General features: G+C 42.9%; 1 protein-coding gene across 1 annotated transcript in view; it reads left to right on the top strand.

The window, feature by feature from the left end:
• LOC6587460 (protein lap4) overlaps positions 1-23,461 on the top strand; it is a 69,173-nt gene that overhangs the window by 8,750 nt on the left and 36,962 nt on the right. Inside the window, exons 3-10 of the mRNA XM_026984217.1 lie at positions 1,195-1,312; positions 12,955-13,537; positions 13,611-14,029; positions 15,628-15,702; positions 19,514-19,728; positions 20,396-20,704; positions 20,768-20,847; positions 20,922-21,214. Coding sequence (XP_026840018.1) covers positions 1,195-1,312; positions 12,955-13,537; positions 13,611-14,029; positions 15,628-15,702; positions 19,514-19,728; positions 20,396-20,704; positions 20,768-20,847; positions 20,922-21,214 — 2,092 coding nt within the window. The remainder of the gene's footprint in view (positions 1-1,194; positions 1,313-12,954; positions 13,538-13,610; positions 14,030-15,627; positions 15,703-19,513; positions 19,729-20,395; positions 20,705-20,767; positions 20,848-20,921; positions 21,215-23,461) is intronic.

Raw genomic sequence — 23,461 nt, 5'->3', positions numbered from 1 at the left:
ATGATGTTTTAAAAGAAAAAATAAAAAAAAGCGTGTGATCAAGGTCGAAGAATTTGGAGGGGGATATTATTTTGTTCAATTATTTGTCCAGGTTTCTAGGGTAGAGGTCCTCTTAGATCTAATTTATTTTTTTTTAAATAATTAGAGTATTTAAGACTCAAATAAATACGATTCTAACGAAGGCAAACAAACAGTCCTCTTGCTCTAGCTACATTATAGCAATACCAAAATAGAAGCTTGTATCTTTTAAGTTCTGGATAGTAGAAAGGTAGAAAGTTCCTCTGGAATTTCTTACAGGCAAAACATCTATAAATTTATTCGTATCTAAAGACAGGGCGGCACATACCTCAGGGGAATCCATGGCCTGGCAAAAGTCCCCTCCCATCCAGTCTGGGTCTCCCCTCCCTTGGGTGTGTCCCACCTCTAGGCAAACACAATATACCCCTCCATTGTGCTCACACGTATTACAGGGCATTCCAAAAAAGTAAAAGAAAAGAAACCGAAGAAGAATTTAATAAACTTTATGATGACTACGAGAACTACGAATTATTTTCATTATTATTCTTGCGGTGGCACAAATGTTTGCGGGCCCCCGCAGGGGGGGGCGGCTATAAAAAGAGGAAGAGGCAGGCGACGACCGACCGACCGCTGCGGCTGTTAACCTTGAGGTCTATGACTCAGTGGAAATGTGAAAATGTGGGTGTGGAAATGGGAAAGGGAGGGCAAGATGGGAGATGGGTCGTACTCCACATTGCACTGAAGGAAGGTCAATGGAGTGGAGTCTGGGGATCTGGGGATCTGGGGTCTCGGGTCTCTGGTCTCTCCCTTCACTTTTGGAAAGTACCAAAAAGACAGACAGAGAGACATAATTTATTTGCGAATCAAAGTCGTGAGTTTTCATAAATGAATTGTTGGCGACATGTACCCCCAGTCGGAGGGAAAAGAAAGCACAGCCCCACGGAGTCTCCTCCATGGCTCCATTCTAATGGACGACGTTTGGGTCACGGCTTCCCAAAAACAAATGACAAACTCTTGAAGGAGATTTATGGCCACGAATATCGAGGGGCAATGCAATTTCTTTCTTGCAGAGAAAAGCGGAAAATGCAATGACATTTGAATGTATCTTTGATGTGTTTTTGTGTCGTGCTCTGAGGTCTAAATCTTTTCTTTTCTTTTCTTTTCTCTTGCTTGCAGAATTTCTTCAGATTGAATCGCCTGAGAAAGCTGGGGCTGAGTGACAATGAAATTGGACGCCTGCCGCCGGATATACAAAATTTTGAAAATCTTGTCGAGCTCGATGTTTCACGCAATGGTAAGTGGCATGCAACAAGTGGGTAGGTGTGTTCCTGTGGGCTAGAGATGATTGATTGATTGACGGGGAAACAGACGCCACAGCAGCGGTAGAAATGTTTGGCTTTTGATATACAAATTGAGTGCCACATGCAACGGACAGATGCTGCAACAATGCACAGATAATTGTGTGTGCATCGTGCATCGGATGGATGGGACTCAGCAGGGGATTTGCACTCTTAATTAAAGTATCTCACGGCTACCTCTCCCTCTCCCAGTGTGGCTTGGCAGTAATTTAATTTTTGTTTAATTGAGTGATGGGATTTCATGGCTTTTGCTATCAAAAATTATCATAAATATTCATAGAACTCTCTCTTCCTCTCTTCCACGAGAGAGTCTTTTATCACGGTTCATTCCAATCAAAAATCAATATCAATCGAGCGACTAATTCAATCAAACATCCATTTATTTTTAATAAATTAAATCACAGGCGAAAAATTGAATTGTGCCGCGAATGGAATTGTTTTAGATTATTTATGATTATTATACGGGCTAAAATGTGTGTGTGCGATGCCAACAAAATACTTTTTTGAATGTCTCAAATTATTTAATTGAATAAATCGCCTGCCGAAGCCACAGCATTTTCACGTTTAATTGTGGCATTAAAAGCATTTATTGAATCAATCATAAATTATTTCGAGGTGTTTAATCCATTAGATGGGGTATTCGAGCTGCAAAGATGCTTAGATACATTTGAGAAGTGGTTTTGATAGGAAAATAAACTCAAAATGGTATTTAATGGCTGCAAAATGATTGGAATTCGTTGAGTAATGTATCTAGAGCAATGAAAAGTGCAAGTATCTATTAAATACGAGTATTTTTTGTTAGAAAATACACGGGCATCGGTGTAACGTGTCTGGGGCACAAGTATCTGTGTCTTCAGAGTATCTTTGCCCCGTTTGTTGGTACGAGTATGAAATACAATATTCTTTGGATTTGCATGCAGAAATTTCCTTTTGGATGCATTTGCCCTTTTAAATTTCACTGCACCACAGAAAGATATTCCCCAACGTGCAGTTCAATTTAAAAAGCAACAGAATAGAACACAACGAAAAGGAAGTATCTCTTCCGCACCAGAAGGCCGCGTGCCCCGAACATCTGTGGGCATCGAGGTTCCAGGTTTCTGTCACAAAGTTTGATAACTTTTTTAATTTTAGTCATATTCGAATGCACTTGCACAGATACAGATGCACACCCCCACACCCCCACACACACACACACACACTCAGATACTGGGGGGAATCGGAGATACGATTCTTTCATGGCATATGGATTTTTCTGCTTAGGCAAGCGTAAATCCGTAAACAGTAAACAGTAATTGGAGTCAAGTGCAGCGCCGGCAGCCACTCCCCTGCCCCTGCCCCTGCCGCTGCTGCTGCCTTTTGTGTCAAAATAAATGAGAAAATAAACACATAAAACGGTAAGATATACAGAAAATATACAACAACCGCCGCCACTCTCCTACCGGCATTGCCATGGCAACAGCAACAGCGGATATCGTACGATTCATCGTTCATTCATTCACGATACGGCACTCGGACTGCACTTGCAGAAAAAAATACCAAGAAGGTGGATATCTGTAAAGAAAGAAGGAGAAAGGGTATACTCCGAGTGCAGGAGAGCCAGGCCACTCTGGGAGAGGGGAAGAGAGAGAGAGTTAGAAAGAAAGTCTCACTGGAAGATAGCTATCATTGGGGAGAAATCAAGAGACAGAGAGAGGGTGCGCTCTCTTCGAGTACATGAGAACCTACTCGTTGCTTCTAGGCCACACTGGGAGAGAGGAAAAGATAAGGAAACGAAAGAAACGCTTCCTTTCGACTTGAAGTCCCTTCGGGAGAGAGCTATCATTGAAGAGAGTCAGAGAAGGAGAGGCAATGCGATGAAAATCCAATCTAAAATGGTTTGCTGCTCAGCCACACTGGGAGAGAGTGCCTCCTAGCTGTGCAGAGTGAGAGAAAGAGAGACAAGACCCTCTGGAAGAGAGAGAGAGAGAGATATGCCTTCTTCCGGTTTCCTCTGGGTGCAGGAGGTCGCCGTTCCAGGGTTTCCCTTTCTGGTGCGGGAGGTCTTTAAAAAAGGTTTCATTTGACCAAATATTGCATTACCTGCCGGCGGACATTCATTGGAGGGCACTCATGAGTGAACTCATTACCCAAATTGGATCGAGCAATGCTTTGCCTTTGAGGTATGACGAGTTTGGCACCGCGACGCGACGCGACGCGGCATTCGGCATGCGGCATCGTGTTGCACTGCTGATTGTGCAGTTTATGGCTTTATAGACGTGACCCACAAAATGACCAAGTGAATGGCCTGGCCTGTTGGCTGTTGGAAATATGAGCTGGATTTTCCTGCCTTCCAGAAGGTGAAAGGAGTCCGACGCCCACGTGAAAAAGTTTCGCGATTATCCTATCCGGCCTTCTATCGGTGTGATTAATGGCCGGCCAAAGAGCGGATAAGTCGATCGGGCAAATATTGAAAGAGATTTTCGTTTAATCTGTAGATACGTGTGTGGGTGGGCGTGGGGGAGGGGACCTTTCACATTCAATTGCTGCCACACGCCGTCGCTCAGGTGCCCGAACTCGTTTTGCCGCCGCACAGGTGTGGGGCATGCCCCCCCGCCCCCTCTCTGTGGCACACCTTTCTTTCATTGCCACATTTATTTCTTCTTTCGCAATTCTCAGCGCGCACCCTGTCGATTCTATTTTCGCCTCAAATTAGCCTTCTCGATTTGTATTTCAGGGAGAGAAAGAGCCAAGCTGCCACAACAATAGATGGCCATGCCACACAGAGCCAAAAGTCCGTGAGTCCCTGGGTCCGTCGTGTTGCTGCACTTGACAATAGAATTTGTTGCAGCAGCAGCTGGGAGCCGCTTTGTCACATCGAAACGCGACGAGCGACTCTGCGGCTGCAATAACAATTCTCACAGAAACATGAAATTCCCATATCGCTCTATGTCGGTGGTGGGTGTGGGGGTGGGGGTGTTGCTGTGTTTACATATACTTATACACGGCACTGTGTGTGCACAGCTGTGCTCGGCATAATAGCAGCGTTAACTGGCGGAAAAATAGTTAAGGCCTTGGCCAAAAACCAATTTTCCATTCACAAAGTGATTCCCATTTTTATAAACAGTTTGCTAGAAAAGTTTCTGTAGATTTGGAACACTTTTTAAGGTTTTTTTTTTTAAGGACAGGATACTTCTAAAATCATATTTATTAGGGTTTTAGGGAACCTTCTGAAGCGTTATCTTCTGAGATATTCCACTGTTACTATTTTAAGGTGGATAAACCAGCATTAGAACCCCCTTTGGGTGTTCTTTTGCATCCAAGAATGCAAGAAACTAACATATTCCCTCGATAGAGACAAGTATTTTCACATTTGCCCAAGAAATGCCATGCCTTATAGATCATGCCCCCTTTTAGAGGGTGCTGATGCTATTCGTGTGACCCCTTGTGTGTGTGGGTCTGTGCCCCTGTGCAGGTGTCATTGTTTGTCGTCGGCGACGGCTACAGCGACTCGCGAGTTGTGCACGTAAATCATTATGACAATTTCTGACCCGCTTACAAGACCCCAGAGCCAAAGGGGCGCTGCAGCTATATAAAATGAATTTTTTTTTTTTTGCTTTTCGCCGACTGCTGCTAATTGTTTGTTTATTTGCGTATTGCGTTTTCTATTTTCATTTCATTTTCATGTACATATGAAATGTAGTTGTAGTTTTTCCTGCTTTTCTTGCATGTACATTATTTTGATACCCTCTTGGAGAGAGGGGTATGATGATTTTGACTACAAAAGGTTCTTAGGCGACCATTAAAGATACTCTTAATACAAAAGGGTTATTATCCATCAAAGAATTATTAATTAGAATTATTCCTACAGATATAGGGAATACGGATATTCCTAGGCCAAATAGCAATATTTTTTAAAATCGCATCAGGGACGTAAGTCTCTCAATTCACTCTCAAGGAGCATCCTTTTATTCCCTCTGCTCTGTGTTTATATCATAAAATCCTGTTGGAAAGCTCTCCAAAAAAGCCTTCAGAAAAAAGTGTAACACCAGTAGCTAAGGCAGCAGCAAAGGCAGCACCAGTTGAATTGCGTACTGAACCCTCCCCCCTTTGCGTTTGACGCTAAAAATAGAACAAAGCATTTGACGACTGCTTAGGTCTGTCTTCGGCGGTCGCTTGTCTTTGGGTTCGGCTTTCGCCTCTGCCTGTCTCCGAGGATCGTCATCGGCTTTCGCTTCTGTCTGTCTTTGTGGGTGGCCTTCGGGTAACGCTTCTGTTTGCCTTTGAGGGTCGCCTTCGGGTATCGCTTCTGTCTGCCTGTTTCTCGTCGGTTGTCGTCTTCGGATTTCGTCTTCTAGCTGTCTGTCTGTGAGTCTCGGCAATCGTCAATGGCTCTCGGCTGATCGCTACTGATTGATTTTTTGCACTCTCTTCTTTGCCGTCGCTGTCTTCCTCCTTTTCCCGCTAAGGGGCATATTTGTTGTCGAGACCCAATGATTTCTACGAGCAGTACATTTTTCCGCAAGTGCAGTTTCGTTGTTTGTGGAAGAGTCAGTCGGCGGCGTGTCGTGTTTATTAAATAACAAATATTTCGTGTCACGAATACGTATTTTTTTAAGGCTACTAGCACTGCGTTTTGCAGGCAAAATTTCTGCCAAAATTCCGTTTTTGTGGTGGAATTTGTCGTCCCAATTGGAGTCACGGTGTGACGAGGCGTGAAGCGCAGCAGATACGAGAGGGAGGGGGAGAGGCGACTCCCATAATATCAATAGTGGAAATAGTGTGATTTATTCAACTGGAATTTCATTTCCCTCTCTGGTGGAATCTCTCTCTCCCTCTCTCTATGATTCTCGCGACTTATTAGAGTGGAAAGTCAAGATATGGCGTTCGATTGTGGAATGTAATTATTTGCCATAATCAGCTTTTCCCAGCAATAGAAACGATGGGAACTATTTATGGAAGAGAGAGACCCCCTATACCATATATAGAGCTGATTGGGACACAATCCCTTGCCCTGCCCTTGGGAGCACAAAAACAGAAAAAACCTCAATTAAATGCCATTTGAAAGTCATGCCCTTAGGCGACACTTCTCTCCCTTCAGCAGGAAATGTGTGTCATACGAGTAAATTTACTATAATGTTTCTTGATGCCTCAGATGGTTGCCTGCCGCTTCTTCAGATGTTGCTTGCGCCTCAAATGGTGGCTTGTTTGTTGCTGCTGCTGCTGTGTTGCAATTGAGGCGTCAACTGGGTCAAAGTTAAAGTGCCATGCGCGGCGGCGCCTCCATTCAAGTGGCGTGCTCATTTTGTTGCCCCAAGTGCAGCACACACACACTCGCAAATAAACCATAAGCCTCAAAAGACGAGGAAGAAGAACCTGGAGGCAAAGAAGGAATCAACGAGAACAAACAGGGCAAAGAAAAAATCAAATCCCAAGCTTTTGTCGTGCCGTCCATTAGCGTCCATGACTTTGTAAGAACCAGAAATTGGCCAAAAAAAGAAACCAAAGTCCAAGTGATGGGAACATTTCAATGTAGTCTCTAAACAAGCAAACAGATAGACAGACGGATGGATGGACAGACAGACAGACAGACAAAAAGAATTGTATAATTAATAGAATTAAACAAAAACTAAATCAAAATGTCAGAAAAGAATCAGCGAAAACTGGCCAGAAATCATTGAACGGCGAAGAGCGGCCAATGATCTACAACTCTGGCAACCGATTGACGTCACTCCCTCCCCCATCAAAAAGGGGCGTGGGGGCGCTGGCAATTAAAAACTACTCGGGGGCAGGCAACAGGCAGCACGGGGCATCCATCGGGTGGCTACTTCGACTGTAAAAACAACAAATCAAAAGTTGCCAGAGCGATTCGACATGGCAACCGAAAAGCAGCAAAACGTGGCCAGAAATTATTCAATTGCCAAAAGAAAACAATGTTTTACTCATTCCAAAAAATAACAAACTTGATTTCAAGCAAACACAAACACGAATTTCAATTGAATTTTTATGTAAAATTATGTACAAATTTTTATGCTACTTTCTTTTTTTGAAAAATGTATGAAAAATCCTAGAAACATTAAGTATTTTATAGAATTGGTATATTCATAATATCTTTTATTCTTTGGTATGCTAAAATACTAGCAGAAAAAACCCTACAAATCGGATCCCTACGAAAAAACGAGCTATTTGTCAGAGAGTCTTCACTTAATTTTTAAGATTAACGCTTGTAAAGGGCATAAAAGAAAATCCGAGAGAATTTTCAATCAGAAAATAGAAAAGTATTAAAATATTCGGTTTGTTCTTAGGAAAATCATATTTTCTTTGAATGTTAAGAATTTTTTTTTGTTTAAAGTAAATCAAAAGCCCCATTTTGACACATCATTCAATGGCCTGCAGCTTACAGCTGTTTTATTTTATTTTTACTAATTAAACGCAGTGTTTAAGTGCAGACACACACGTACACATGGAAAAGCTGTTGAAAAACTGCTGGAAAAACAGCTTTTCTGGTTAGCTAATATTTTGCGGCTAGAACCTGTTTTTTGTGGCAACAAGCCGCGCTCGCCAAATGTGGCACAGGTGTCCAAAGGTCGTGGTTAAGTGCAAAAATGTTAAGGAAAATTGATTATGTCATGCAGGAAGCAAAGGACTTTGCCCTGACAGAGGCTTCAAAATGTCAATAGCAGACGTGTATCTGCCAGATACTCAGATACGCATCTGTGGATGGGGGGTGAGACTAATGCGAATTAAATCCCAAGAAGGAAAGGAGCTTTCAAATCAATTAAAAATCTTTTGCTAAACAGATGCGCTGCAACGTTTGAGTGGCACCTGTTGCTCTCCAGCAGCCAAGCGATAATCTTGCCACAATTAAGAGTCATTTCACTTATCACTCTTATTCCCACCCCTCTCTGTCCCCCCTCTTCCTGACACAAAAGACAGCGCGCCCGCAGCGGCACTCGTTCTGTGACGGAAAGCCATTTTCCCTCTGTTGACGCTTAGGGATTTAGCAGCACTCTGTCGAGGAGAGCACTTTGCACAATGCCACGAGCCATAGCCATAGCCATAGCCACAGCCACAGCCACAGCTGCAGCCATCAAATTGCAGCCCAGACAGACGACAATGAGCGAGGACTCCACTTCTTTTCCCCCGGCAGCTTTCGCTGGCCTTTCTTTTCATCAGTTTGGGGGATGGATGGATGGATGCGATGCAATAAGCGAAATGGCAATGTGCCATGAAGAGTGGAAGCAGCTCATAACGAGGTACAGAGGAGCCAGGAGCCAGGAGCCTTCTATGCTGCTGCTGCACAGACACTGGCAGGATTCAAGGCACAAATTGAAAAGCCCTGGCAAATGAAATATGCATTGCATATCCATCCTTCTCGACATCATCTTCATTAAGTGCAGTCTTCCTATTGAGACACACCGATGACCCCAAAACCATCTCCTCCTCTCCCTGTCTGCCTGTCTGTCTGTCTGTCTGACTTTCTGCCTCTCTTTCTGCCTGTCTCGCCTTCATATACTGACAAATCATTTCATTTTCCCTCGATTTTCAGGCATGCTCTTAAAATTGTTGTTCGTTCAATGACATTGAAAAGAATTTTCATATGTGAAAAATCCCCACTCACGTCTCCACAGCATTTCGTTCCTTGGTTTTTTTCTCTGTCGTTGCTGACGTTTTGCTTCGTTTATTAATATCTGAGATTGTGCAAACAGAAAGGGTATATGGTTTTCGTTGGAGAGTACGTAACAAGGGAGTCCGATCGGAAAACGTCCATGGGATAGGACTGCGATTTCGAATGAAGCTTATGATGCGCCCATGACGTTGATTCGCTATTCGAATTCCCCGTAAGCAAAAGGACACATTCGTCGCAAATCAGGAGTGTTTCGGGATTTGTTGAACGATTCGAAATTGTTCAAAATTTTTTGGCTTAACATGAATATTGGTAGAAAATTGCCAGCTTTATGAAAACCTAATAAATACTACAAATACTAGAATATACTAGGAATAATAGAAATTACTAAAAATACGTGAACTGCCAACGAAATACCAAAAATACTAAAAATACTAAAAATACTAAAATATAAGAGAATCAGAAACATATAAACATGGATAAGAATCCATAGTAGGAAACTAGAAAATACTAAAATACTAAAAATACCAAAAAATACCATAAAATACTACACATTCCAAACAATACCAAAAATATTAAAAATATAAATATATATAAATATAAAAAAATACAAAAAAAAACATAAATGTTACAAAAATATCTAAAAATATCATAAATGCTAAATTGCATAAAAGGAAAACTAGAAAATATAAAAAATATGGGATACTGCCAAAATACTTAAAATACAAAAATACTATAAAGATACAAAAAATACCAGAAATACTAGAAAATACCATTCTAAATGCCAGAAATACAAGAAATGAATGCTTCAAAGTACTAAAAATTCTATCAAATTGTATCAAAAAAACTATGTACTCTTTGGAAGCTTCCAGATATAAATATTAAAGATATGTTCTACAATTTTGCGTTATTTCGTTTCAATCAAAATATAGAAAATTAAGCCAGAAATCCAAGTTAATTTCTTATCGACTGTAATGTTCCATTTTTACATTCAGTTCTAAGATATTCCAAGATAAGGTACAGATATTTCCCTTCCTTAGAGGGTATCTTTCCAGTCGGTGCACCCTTTCTGATCCCTTATTCTGGTTATATATTGTGTCTCTGCTGGTTGTTCTTTCATCTATCATCAGATTTTCCTTCCTTCAGTTTCCCTTATTTCGATCGTTGTCTGATTTTGTAGCTTTCTCTGGTTTTTGTTGGGTAAATTTATAAACGCTATAAAAAATCTGCCACATTGTTCCCGTTTTTCCTCCATTTCAGATGCTATTTACGGATCGTTGTTTCTCTTTTTACAGTCCGTGATAATATATGATAAAAATGATTAAATTGTATATTTGATGTCTCTTTGAAGTTTGCTTCTGCCGCTGCCTCTGTGCGCCTCTGTGTTGCATAATTGCATAAATTGATTACGAATTTCCCTCCGGTTGCCCAGTTGGTTGCCGCCTGGTCGAGAGCATTTCCTCCAATTTCCCATAATTTCCCGTCTCTCTTAATGGGTTTCCCGAAAATGTTGGCCCACTTTTCCCCCCACCATCTGTATCTTTGGGGCATGAAAGGTCAATGAATTGTTTGTCACCGTCGTCGTTCCATCTAATGACCGCCAACTGTGCGGCACATCTGAGCATCGAATCTCTATAGAGAGAGATAGAGAAATGTGGAGCAAGAGCAATCCCCCATATGTTTCTAATGGACACCCCCCCCCCCCCCCCCATCATACGTGTGGGGTTGTGTGGGTGTAACTGTTTGTGGACGCCTTGCTGCGTCCATTTGTCTGCGGTCGACGGCTGAGTGTTTTGCCTGACGGATTGACTGATGTGTGGGGCTGCTGCTGTTTCTGATGCTCTTGACTCTCGTGGCCTCTCCCTCTTGCAGATCAAGGCTACAATGTTGCAAGACGGCCTCTTTTGACAATTGCAAGTTTGAAGAGCGCAAACATTGGCAGAAATATGAAATGGAATTATTAAGTTTTATGGAAGATTATTCCTTTAAATACTATCTTTATACTGAATATCTTTCTAGAATGGTATCTGTTACTATAGGAAGTAGGATTAATGGCAAATGGGGGCAATGGAAGGGGTATTTTTCAAGGAGTTTAAGCAGACATTAAATGATTTTAAAGTCTTTTAAGATCTGGAAATCTTCCTAAATCCATCATCTATCAATAATCCACTCTTTTACGACCGATTTTCAAATTTAGATGAGATTTTTTGAACCAATTAAGGGGGAAAAACTCTTCAAAATTCATGTTCGCTCTCTCCCAGTGCGACTTAGCAGGGAACGTAGGGAATCTGTACCAAAAACCAAAACCGAAAAAGGGTGATAAACTCGTAAAACTGCATGTTCTCTCTCTCTCCCAGTGCGACTTAGCAGAGAACGGAAAACATCTTATTGATTGAAGATTTGTGAGGCACAGTTCTTTTTTGAAAATATATTTTCTGTGTAAAATATCATAAATCATATAAAAGAGAGCACCATAATCTGCATGTGCCTCGATTTGAAGAGCTTTGTCTTTCTTTTGAGCAAAAGAATAAATCCAAATGAAAGACATACAAGGCCTTGGAACAAGGTCTGGCACGAGAGCAAAATCCAACAAAATGCAAGACAAATAAATGCAAAATCTAGTATATATATATTTTAATTAAAAGGCTGCTGTTTCTCAGCCCACAAAACCCGTGTTTGACAGCAGTTTCTGATGATTCTGTTGCTGTTGCAGTTGCAAATTGCTTATCGGCGAGCTGCCACAAATGGCGACATTTTCAAACTGTCCGAATACATGAGTGGGAGTGGGAGGGGGAGGGAGTGGGAGGGGGAGGGGGAGGGGGAGGTGACTCGCCACATCCGCCGTGGCCACGAAGGCCACAGGCATGTCCATTGTTTGATCCACACACAGCCCCAGCCCCCATAGTCCATGCTGTTTCCTGGCACCGCCACCTGCCACACTGCCACACTGCCACTGTGGCACATTGTGCCCCACGTGTCGTATTTGTTGTATTGAATGTGGACGCAAAGGGCATGGGTTGACCCCAGCCACCCAGTGGGTGGCAGCGTCGATTCTGGGTCACTTTAAACAGTGTTGTAAAGGATTGACACTCCACGTCGGACACGCCCCCATCTCCGTCCACCTGTCATACTTTTTGCCGCTGTGCTGGCTTTTTTTTTTCATACGACCCTTTTGTGGGCGAGAGTGTGTGCAAACACACATAGATACATACGCAACCCATAGATACACAGATACACAGCTACATTTACACGTGCCTTGTGGGGGTCCTTTGCGTGCGCATTTCCGCTTTGGCAGCTCGAAATTTATTCGATCAACAAGTTTCGTTTGTCATTTTACGCTTCGTCTCTCTCTATCGCCGCACAACAGCAAACAATAATAATAACAAAAGCCCCAAGACCCCGAAGAAAGAGAGGAAATAGAGGAAACAGAAGAGGGAAGAGGCGGCAGGATATGAAGGGGATATATGGGGATGCCAAAGATATGAAAATTAGGAAAAACCAGGAAGAAGAATGAAGTTTAATGCAAAAAAAAGTACCATCATTTAGCCTTTCTTGAAAATGAATCTCTCTCTCTCTCTCACAGTGTGGCTTAGCCGTTCAGGGTATGTACGGCATAACGGCATAATGTGGAATAGTGGAAAATCTAATGTACGCATTAAAACCGATTTTATAGGCAACAAGGCCTCACTCTCACTATGGCACTCTGTCACTCTGTCACTCTGTCACTCGTGAAATATTTATAGAAGTTTTATTAATAAATTAATGCGCGGCCCTTAAAGCCAATTCATGCGTGAAATATTAACAAAGGGGGCGGGGGGAAGGCCATCAATAGCTACAGCTAAGAGAGAGAGAGGGAGAGAGAGAGGAGAGATTTTGTGTAACCTGATAATTGAACGAACAGCAACCGAAACCATATGGAATGCCTCTTAATAAAAAATAAAAAAAAAAACCCTCTTATTTTGCTCCTTTTTGCAGACATACCCGACATTCCCGATGACATCAAGCATCTGCAGAGCCTCCAGGTGGCGGATTTCAGCTCGAACCCGATACCCAAACTGCCATCGGGCTTCACACAGCTGAAGAACCTGACGATACTGGGCCTGAACGACATGTCGCTGACGACATTGCCGGCGGACTTTGGCAGCCTCACACAGCTCGAGTCGCTGGAGCTGCGCGAGAATCTGCTCAAGCATCTGCCGGAGACAATAAGCCAACTGACGAAGCTCAAACGCCTCGATCTGGGCGACAACGAAATCGAGGATCTGCCCCCATATCTGGGCTACCTGCCGGGTCTCCATGAACTCTGGCTGGACCACAACCAGCTGCAGCGACTGCCCCCAGAGCTGGGGCTGCTGACGAAACTCACGTACCTCGATGTGTCCGAGAATCGGCTGGAGGAGCTGCCCAACGAGATCAGCGGTCTGGTGAGCCTCACGGACCTCGATCTGGCACAGAATCTGCTCGAGACACTGCCCGACGGCATAGCGAAACTGAGTCGTCTGACCATCCTCAAGCTGGACCAAAATCGATTGCAGCGATTGAACGATACCCTGGGGAAGTGAGTAGAAAGTAGCACCGCCCCCCAAAGGACACCTTTCTAACCAATTCGTCTACCAATCTCTCCGTTTCAGCTGCGACAATATGCAGGAACTAATCCTGACCGAGAACTTCCTCTCGGAGCTGCCGGCCTCCATCGGACGGATGACGAAGCTGAGCAATCTGAATGTGGATCGGAATGCCCTGGAGTATCTGCCGCTGGAGATCGGCCAGTGCGCCAATTTGGGTGTCCTCAGTTTGCGCGACAACAAGCTGAAGAGGCTGCCCCCAGAGCTGGGCAACTGCACGGTGCTGCATGTGCTGGATGTGAGCGGGAATCAGCTGCTGTATCTGCCCTACTCGCTGGTCAATCTGCAGCTGAAGGCTGTGTGGCTCTCGGAGAACCAGTCGCAGCCGCTGCTCACCTTCCAGCCGGACACGGACGCGGAGACGGGCGAGCAGGTGCTCTCCTGCTACCTGTTGCCCCAGCAGGAGTACCAGCCGATTACCCCAGGTGAGCACCAGGAATTTACCACCAAGTGGGCTGAAAGTCGACCATCTATGGAACGGTTTATGGGGGCTCTACGGGGCTTGCGCTGTGCGCTGTTTGCTCGCTTTGGCCTCTGTTCTGCCACGGCGCTGGAAAGCCCAATTTTGGCCAAGTTATGCGCCCTCCCAATCCTCTTATCTGCCTTTGACATAGATTCCACAAAACCCCATTGACGCGGCCACTGTGCCCCTATTCCCTAGCCCCTATCGTTGTGCAATATCTTCAATCTATGCTCGCATTTCCGCGATAAGATACGAACACTCCCTGTGGTGCGCTGCACTCAGGGAAAAAGATTTAAAGAAGCGGAAACGCAGCTCTGAACTTAGAAATTGGTATCGAAACACTTTGGATAGATCTTGAATAAAAAATTAAATAAAAAGAAAAGGTACAAAAAGGAGAAGCGTGAAACAATAAAAACATAAAAGAAAATATAAAATGAAAAAAAAAAAATAAATAAATAAATAAGAAAATGTATATATAAATGATAAACTAAACAATATAAAAATGAAACAAATAATTAAAAATAAATAAATAATTAAAAATAAATAAATAATTAAAAATAAATAAATAATTAAAAATAAATAAATAATTAAAAATAAATAAATAATTTAAAATAAAAAAATAATGAAAGATAAAAATATGTAATATTTAGAAATAAATAAATTTAAAAACTTTATAAATACACATGAAATCAATTAAAAAATAACTAAAATCAAATTAAATGATAAAAACAAGAAATGAATCAAAAAATTAAATAAATTAAAAAAACCAACAATTCTTGTTGTATGCAACAAGAAAATGTCCATTAAACTCACTTTCAGAGTAATTGATCAGCTAATTTAAAATTAAACATAAAAATTAAAAGAAGATCAGAATTTGAATTGGGTTTAAAATTAAAATCATTTGAATTTCCTGCAAAAAAGGCGGCAGAGGCAATTATTCAAAAGTAAGGAAAGCTATAAAATTGATATTGAGATTGAAAGTTCTCCAACTGTTTTATCTATTATCTGGAATATTTTATATTATTAAATTGCACAGAGAATATTTCTCCAAGTGGAGTCTTGTGTACTTTGAGCCGCAGAGAACGAGGGAGCAAAGTGAGCAAACATCGCAGACAAAAAGCAAAAACAGAACCAGAAACGAGCTGCTATCCAAAAGAGCTCTGTGTACAATGCCCGTTACCCGTGTGTAGAGGAACCCGAACCTTTCACTATCTCTCTCTCTCTCTCTCTCTCTCTCTCTTTGGGGGGAACAAATTCCAAACTGGCAAAGATTTTGAAATTCAATTTGTTGGCCCTATTATATATTATATTTTATAGTATGTGTCTTTTCCCCTGTGTAATTAAATATCTATTGTGATCTGTGCTTTGGCACCTTTTTCCTTAATTGTTTTCCTACTGATTTATTTTTGGATTTACTTTCTTTGCAATCTGCCACATCACGCTCTGCACCACACGTCCTTCACTCCATCCAACAAACACCTTCTTTCGCTCCCTATCTCTTTCTCTCTGTATGTGTGCGTGCGTGTGTGTGTGTGTATCGATGATCCAAACAATCGAAAGACTATCCAGCCACGACGCTTTATAGATCAAGCGAAAAGTTCGATTCAATGGAATTCTTCAGTTATCAACAGAAAGGTTTGCTTTAAGTATTACCTCGTTGTTTTTGTGTGTGAAAAAAAAACGCTATCTATATATCTATCTATTTATCTATCTATGTATCAGCATTTTCAACATATAACATATGTCTTTATAATAGAGTTGTGCGAATTCCGACTCTACTCTAAAGACTCGCTTTCATAGCATGCCTCGGACCCAAAAACATTTGCATGTGATCTCTGCTTGGAATGTATATCGTATATGTCTGCTTATAGAACCATAACCATCTCAGCTTTAACAGCATTTTCATTCGATTTTAAACAAAATTCAATCCCAGTGCCGTAGGTAAAATCATTTCAATCTTAGATTTAGATGATCTTCAAAGAAACAAGACTATATACCATTATTTTTCCTTTTCTTTTCCCCCTTCTTCATTAACATCTCGATTCTGTACCCCTTCTTAAAGCTCCCCTTAGATCATAGTTCTGCCGAAAAAAAACTTGTCTCTGAAACGCATCTTGGCCCGGTCAGCATTGGGCCATTGTCATTGCTTGAAAACCAAAACAGAAACCGGTCTTTACTCTACTAACAAATGACGTCATGACAACTAGTTTTCTGTTTTCTGTTTTTTTGTTGTTGTTGTTGTTGTTGTTGTTGTATTAACAATCTCTGGCCCGGGCGTTGGCTGGGAAAATATTCAGAACAAACATCTAGAAAAAGGCACACGCACCCATCGAATATACTCGCATGTAGATGGATGGCAAAAGTGTGTGTCGATTTGTGTGTTTATGATTTGATTATGTTATTATAGTACTTTTCTGTTTATATTCCATTCATTCGCAAATGCCAGAATTTTCCACAGGCCCCCACTTGAGGAATGGCAAATGGGGCATTTCGGATTTGGATTTGGATTTGGATTTGGTTATGGATCGCCTGCCACCCTGTTCGGTGCCCTCTGATTGAGCAGTTTTGGCTGTCGTGTCAGTGGCAGCATGCCAGATGATCAAAGCGGGCTCCACATGCCCCACATGCCCCACACAGACGATTTGTTTGTTGGCTGCAAATGCCACGAAGATGCTGCTGTTGCGATCCATTTCCATTTATCTTCCATGCTGCACACACAACACCAAAAGTGTGTCTGTTGCAAAGAGTATGCCCCCCACCACCGAGCACTTGAGTGATGTCAACGATTGTGTGACGTCATGGCAGGGAGTGGCGTTTGGGGGAAGCGAATGTGGAACAAGATCGTCGGGCAATGTAATTAGAATTGGGTATGACGCTGCGTTGGTTAATATTATTAATCGCCTTGTGAGTGCTCTCAGTGTGTGTGTGCCACCAAAACTAACGGTTGATTAATGGCCTGTCACACGGGGGGATTACAGTGGAACATGGCTTTGAGGTTAACGATGGAACGGCCCCATGCCATAAAATGTATCAAAAGTTATGAGTTTCTGAGGGTAGAACGATATCTAGCTTTCGTACGAATGATAAAATATCGATTTATCGATTATTTATTGAAATTCGAATTTTATAAACAATCGTTTTATGCAGGAGGCAATCTGCAGGTAATATAATAGCATGAAATCAGTGGGCAGTAGTAGACGGTAGACAGATACATCGATATTTACTCTGAGATCGATATTAAAACCGATATTTAGCCCGATTTCCATAACAAAATGTTTTTTAAACCATATACTGATTTTACAATTGAGCATAAAACCAATTTCGATATGGAAATACTTTATTTCAATCAATAGCAAACGTATAATCGATGTTTACCAAATATAAAAATCGATATATTTCGATAACACAGTCCAGAACTAAGATGCGTATGGTATAGATTTTTCTTGGGCGGTATACCATCCTATAAATGAGTAAATCGAAATGTATGCTATTTCTACCATATTTCTGAATAATTTAGATATTTCTTTGGCTGTATAAATGTATGCTATTTCTACCATATTTCTGTATAATATCATATGTAAATATGGCTTTAGTTTGGAGTCTAGCCTCCCCTCTTTAGAGTCTTCACTGTGCCATCCGACTGATTGACTGCCTGATGATTCCAACCTGTTATTTTTGTTGTTTTGTGTAGTAGTTGCTGTAGTAGTAGATGTTGTTGCTGTTTTGTGGTCGCCATTCTGTTGCGTAGTTCCTTCCCCAATCGAAATGTATATCTATCAATATGTCGTAACTGTTATTTGGCTTCGAAACGGGTTTTAGCATTGAAGAAGTGCTGGCCTATAAATAGTATATATCATCAGCATATATCTCTCCACTAAAAAAACTCGTCTCAGACTCGACTGCCGATCCGTTCCGCACCGTTCCGATCCATTCAATCCACTCCAATGACGGATTAAGTGCACACACAACAACCTCTGGGGGGAAAACTCGCATAACTCAAACAATTTAGACAAATGTGTGAACGATTTCAAGATCAAACCGCTTTGGCGTTGCCATTGGCTCTGGCTTTCATTGTTTTCTATCTACGAATGCGAGTAGATATTATATTTTTAGAGTCATGTAAGCGTCGTAGTCGTCATCGTCGTACAAATTATCCAATTAAAGCTCTTTTGAGTGACGGTCACGGAAGACTCGGAAGAGGCGGCGGAGGAGGCACCACCTAACGCCCCCCATGGCTTTAAATGATTGTCATTACAACATGTTGTTTCATTCAGTTTATTTAATTTGCATAAATCTTCATATATGTTCCTTGGATGACCCACAAAATTCAGTTTATTCAAGTCTCTTCCCCCCCGCAGCGAGGGAACCTGCTGGCTGTTGATCTACCGAGTATTTGTCTATGCTAAAATCGTTAACGATTGTAAGTTACGACAGTGTGTGGATGCAGCTACTTAGGACTCAGGGCCGGCCCTGGGCTACGGAAGTGCCATAAACAATGATTTACATGTACATTTGTTTGTACTCTGGAAGAGCTGCAAGGAGCTCTGGGGGGTTCGCAGAAGGAAGCGTTTTTAAAGAGCTAGACTCTCAATTGGAAAGATATGTATCTGACTGCAAGAAATAACAGATTCAAGACAAGACCCCTAGATCGAATCACTATATGTATCTTTTGAAAAAACCATCAAAATATGCAACATATGGAGTCCCGCGTCATGCAGCAGCCCTCCTCGGTTGAGGGTGTAAGGGTATCTACAGCCTCGACTACCGCAGTCCATAATTAAATTCTTGTTTATTTGTTGTAACAAACAGACCACCCACCCAACCACCCAACCACCACTCGAAGCAGGGGGAGGGCGCCTGCAATTGCTGCGTAGATTGATTGGTGGGGCAGGAGGCTGTGCCTGTGCCTGGGCCTGTGCCTGAGAGGTGCCTCTCTGATTGCCACATGTTGCAACTTTTATGTTGTTTACATGTGTGAAAATTTACGGCCACACACGCACACGCACACACAGCCAACTCATAAGCACTTGATGGATTAGAGAGGTTGTGGTTGTGTCCAGGTTTTCGATTGGATGCCTGCCACTTGCTGCTTCGGAAATGTTTACGCCGCGGCGCCCGAAAATAGTTTCTTTCGGCTTTTAATAGTCGTATTATTTATTATTTATTGATTTGTGCAAAAACCCAATGCCAACAGCCAAAACCGTAGACCATTAAGCGCTTTTAGCCAATACATAAATCCATTTGTATATAATAAATAACACTCTTCATCTAGTATATAGTATATTATATAGTAGCTATGTATATATCGTGTGTGTGTGTGTGTGTGCATGGGCATGCAGTTCCACTAATCTGAGACCCCGAAACACCCCCGAACACACACACATCGTACACCTCGATTAATTACTTGCTAATGGAATTCTTTCGCCTGCTTTCTTCATAAATATAGCACGCGATCTGGAATCGGATTCGGAACCGTTCGAGGAGCGAGAGCCATCCCGCACGGTGGTCAAGTTCTCGGAAGAGGCCACCCAGGAGAGGGACACGCCCTTCGTGCGCCAGAACACGCCGCATCCCAAGGATCTCAAGGCCAAGGCGCAAAAGCTGAAGGTGGAGCGCAGTCGCCACGAGGAGCATGCCAATCTGGTGACGCTGCCAGAGGAGGTGAGTGTTTAGGATCCATAATTGTGTATCTATCAGTAATCGGCATGACTCTAGTGTATATATGACACTCATTTGTGGCATAAACCACATATTGATCGTGTGATTAATACATTTACTTAGTCATAACGATATGGGGTGGGGGGTCATCAACCTTCGGCATTCGTTTCAAAAGTAAGGGAAAGTATTTATTTTTTTATATTTTCAAGCGAAAATTGTATAGATCTTTATAAATATATGGAAATATATTAGATTTAATCAACAATTTTGAGCGATAGTGTTCCTTAGATCAAATCTCTCCTGGGTATTGCCCTTAATTGTTTAGTCAGAGCAATGAAACAGCGCCCAAGCGTGTGGGAAGGAATTATCTGCGTATCCACCAATTTTCATATCTTTTCGATTGTGTATAGCAAAGTTATAAAGATTTCAATTGAATCAAAATCGTATAGCCCCTAAAATCTACATTTGATGCATGTATGTAACACGAGACACCTTCTACATACTAACGACAATTCGATCTAGCGACACCAGCTGGCGCCTTTAGGTTTCAACATTCTACATGTATTTTACACGTCTTATACATGTCTCAGTTGCTACATGTATAACCATGCACATTTTACTTATATTATACTTTTAAGCTACATCTACTGTATTTATTTTCCCTTTGTAGAATGGCACCAAAGTAGCGGAGACACCAACCGAGACGCGCACCCTGGCAAATAATCACCAACAGGCGCCACCGCAGCCAGTGCAGCCACCGGTCGTTGGTGTAAATTCCAAGCAGACCTCCTCCAACAACAGCATTCCAACAGGTGCCCCTGCAGCACCTGCCGCAGACAACAACAGCAGCAAAGGCAGCAGCCACAACAACACAAAGGCGGCAGCCCCAGCAGCTGTTGTTGAGATTGTGGCGGCAGCTGCAACGGTGGCCGCAGCCTCCGAAGATGTGCCGGACGACGAAGAGCAGGAAGATGAATTCGTAAGTTTAGAAAGGGCCTTTCTGTTATTCTCTGTAATCGTTTGTAATTACCCGCTCTACCAGGAATCCGATCGCCGTGTGGGCTTTCAGGTGGAGGGCGAGGACGATGACTTTTACAAACGTCCACCGAAACTCCACAGAAGGTAAGAGAGGGGGGAGGGAAACCCCCACTGCATTTCCCCCGACTAAAACTAATTTATATTCTTGTAATCTCCAGGGACACTCCCCATCATTTGAAGAACAAACGCGTTCAGCATTTAACCGACAAGCAGGCCAACGAAATACTGGCCAATGCCTTGGCCACCCAGGAACGCAACGAAACCCCCACACCGCCGCACTCATCGCTGGGCAAAGTGACGTCGCCCATTGAGGAGGAGGAGAACGCCGATATCGATGTCGATTCCGAGGGGCAAGAGTCACAGTCCCAGACCCAGCATCCATTCGACGTCTCCCTATCGCCCATACCCATACCCATACCCACTAACAAGACAAAGGAGGGAGGGACACAAGGTAAATATCAAAATAGTTCTAATTAATTAAATCTACAATACATGTACATATTACTGCCTCCACAAGCAGTGCAGTACAGTGCCCTGATGAGTGCTTCATTGACTGGGAAATCGATATGGGAAGGAGAGGAGGGGCTGGGGTCCAGTGACCAGTGACCAGTGACCAGTAATTTCCACTCATTTTGCATCAGAGGCTAAAGTGGAAATATAATCATAAAGAAACAAAAACCACAGAAAGAGAGAGAGAGCCACCCATATGAACCCTTTTAGATGTGGCTCTTTCCTGCATCCCACAAACACATATCTTCATAGATATAAATGTAAATGTCGGTCTAGGCCTTTCAATGGCTTGTACTTCCTATGTCCGCCGTCCGACGTTAATTATATCAACAAACAACAAAAAAAAAAGAGGAATAAAAAATAGTGGGAGAGAGACGACGATTAAAAGCGCGTTACGACAGTGCGACAGGTGTGGAGAGACGCCCCCCGCTTGGGCTCTGGCTCGGGGCTTGTGCAACACACGCAGACACGCAACAGGCAGAAAAACTTGGCCTATAAATAGGCCTTGCACGTAGTTTTACACTAACACGCACACCATCACAGGGGCAGGGGCAGTGGCAGGGGCAGGGGCAGTGGCAGGTAGGGCTTATCAGCCAGCGATATCTGTTTGCTGGCTTGCAAAAGCTGATAACAAAACACAACACAAAAAAAAAGAACAGCTACAAGCCCACGGCAGGGTGCAATGCAATAATAGAGGAACCCTAGAGATAAAAGAACGAAGAACAGCGGACAAAAACAGTGCAAACTTCACTCGGAAGAGCGGTAAACAGGCAGAGCACAAAGAACAGAGAACAGAGAGAGAGAGAGAGAGAGAGAGAAGACGAGGCCAGAGAGCACTCGATGGGCAAGAAGTACGAAAAAAATACACTATAAAAGGGTGGATAACGACTAGGGAGTACCTATTACTGAGGGAATCAGCGAGCAATCCATTTCGAATGGGCTGAAAAGATGGGGAAATTGTAGAGAAGGGAACCTCCTTGGGTTAGTTAAGTAGATAATAGCTGTGTATGTAATAGATGCAACTATGAGTGCCATATCTTTAAAATTGTTGAAACCACAGCTCCACAAAGTGCTGGCCCTCGATACACAGCTGTTCAAACAGACATTCAATTAGTTTAAGATTGAAAGAGTATCTACAGCCATACCCTCGTTCCACCCACACTTTCCAGGGTACTGGGGGGGAAAAAAAACTGTTTAAATGAAACTGAAATGAGTCGCCGCCTTATTATGGCCAGTACCCGAGTGCCGCCGCCTACCTGTACATAGAGAGCGCACAGCAAGAAAGAGTGACTAAGAGAGAGAGGGAGAGAGAGAGACTGATGCCGGAGAGCGACTGATTGCATTTGCCATTGAGTGGGGGCCACTCTGCCTGCGGCCTGCGGCCTGGGGCTTGGGGCTTGGGGCCTGGGGCACTTGGCCCACTCTGCCCGGACGCCTGCTTTAGTCATTTTTCAGTTACGCTTGCGTTTTGTCAACGTCGCGAGAGACGCGCACCGCACCGCACCGTTTCGCTGCTAATTTGTTGAACTTAACTTTTATTATTGTTTCAAAAGAGCGGCATAAACAATAGCCATTGAATTAACAATAGCTGAAGTTGCATTTACTTCGCACAGAACTTCACTTTCGCAGCAGTACGCCTTGAGACACCTGACTCATCGACGGAGAAGGCCAGACCCCAAAAAAATAAGCATTTCTCAAGAGAAAGAGAGGGAGAGAGAGAGAGAGAGAGTGTGTGAAATGCTTCTTTTTCTGTGTCTGCCTTCCGACGTGTGAATATCGATTTTTGTTTGGTTTTTCGTCCGGTCTGGATTGTCTGGAAAGTTTCTCGCATTGCGCATACGCGGCGTATGCCTCAAATTGAATTTCAAACTGCAAATTTGCCGCGGCAAATGCAAGGCCCTTCAAGGTTGCCCCCCTCCCGCTTGCCACCGGAAAAAGCCAAGTGCACACTCCTTGCAGGAGCCCTATTTGCATTCGGGGTCTGTCAGGCATACTCCCGAAAATGAGCTACTTGAAAGTAAATTTAGTCTTGTTTACACAGAGGAGAGGAGGCATCCCTCAATGCTGGGATTCTCACACTATCACACTATCACACTGTAGCTCTGCTGCTCTGCTGCTCTGTTGGATATTTGCAGATGACAAATATCGGAAAGTGCTCGGTCGGGTTCTGTGTGCATATCCGGTTTAC

This window comes from Drosophila persimilis, unplaced genomic scaffold, assembly GCF_003286085.1.
Source record: "Drosophila persimilis strain 14011-0111.01,24,50 unplaced genomic scaffold, DperRS2 tig00000000-arrow-pilon, whole genome shotgun sequence".
NCBI classification, from domain to species: domain Eukaryota; kingdom Metazoa; phylum Arthropoda; class Insecta; order Diptera; family Drosophilidae; genus Drosophila; species Drosophila persimilis.
Note: the sequence above shows the minus strand (reverse complement) of the source record. Positions and strands in the feature narration are given on the sequence as shown.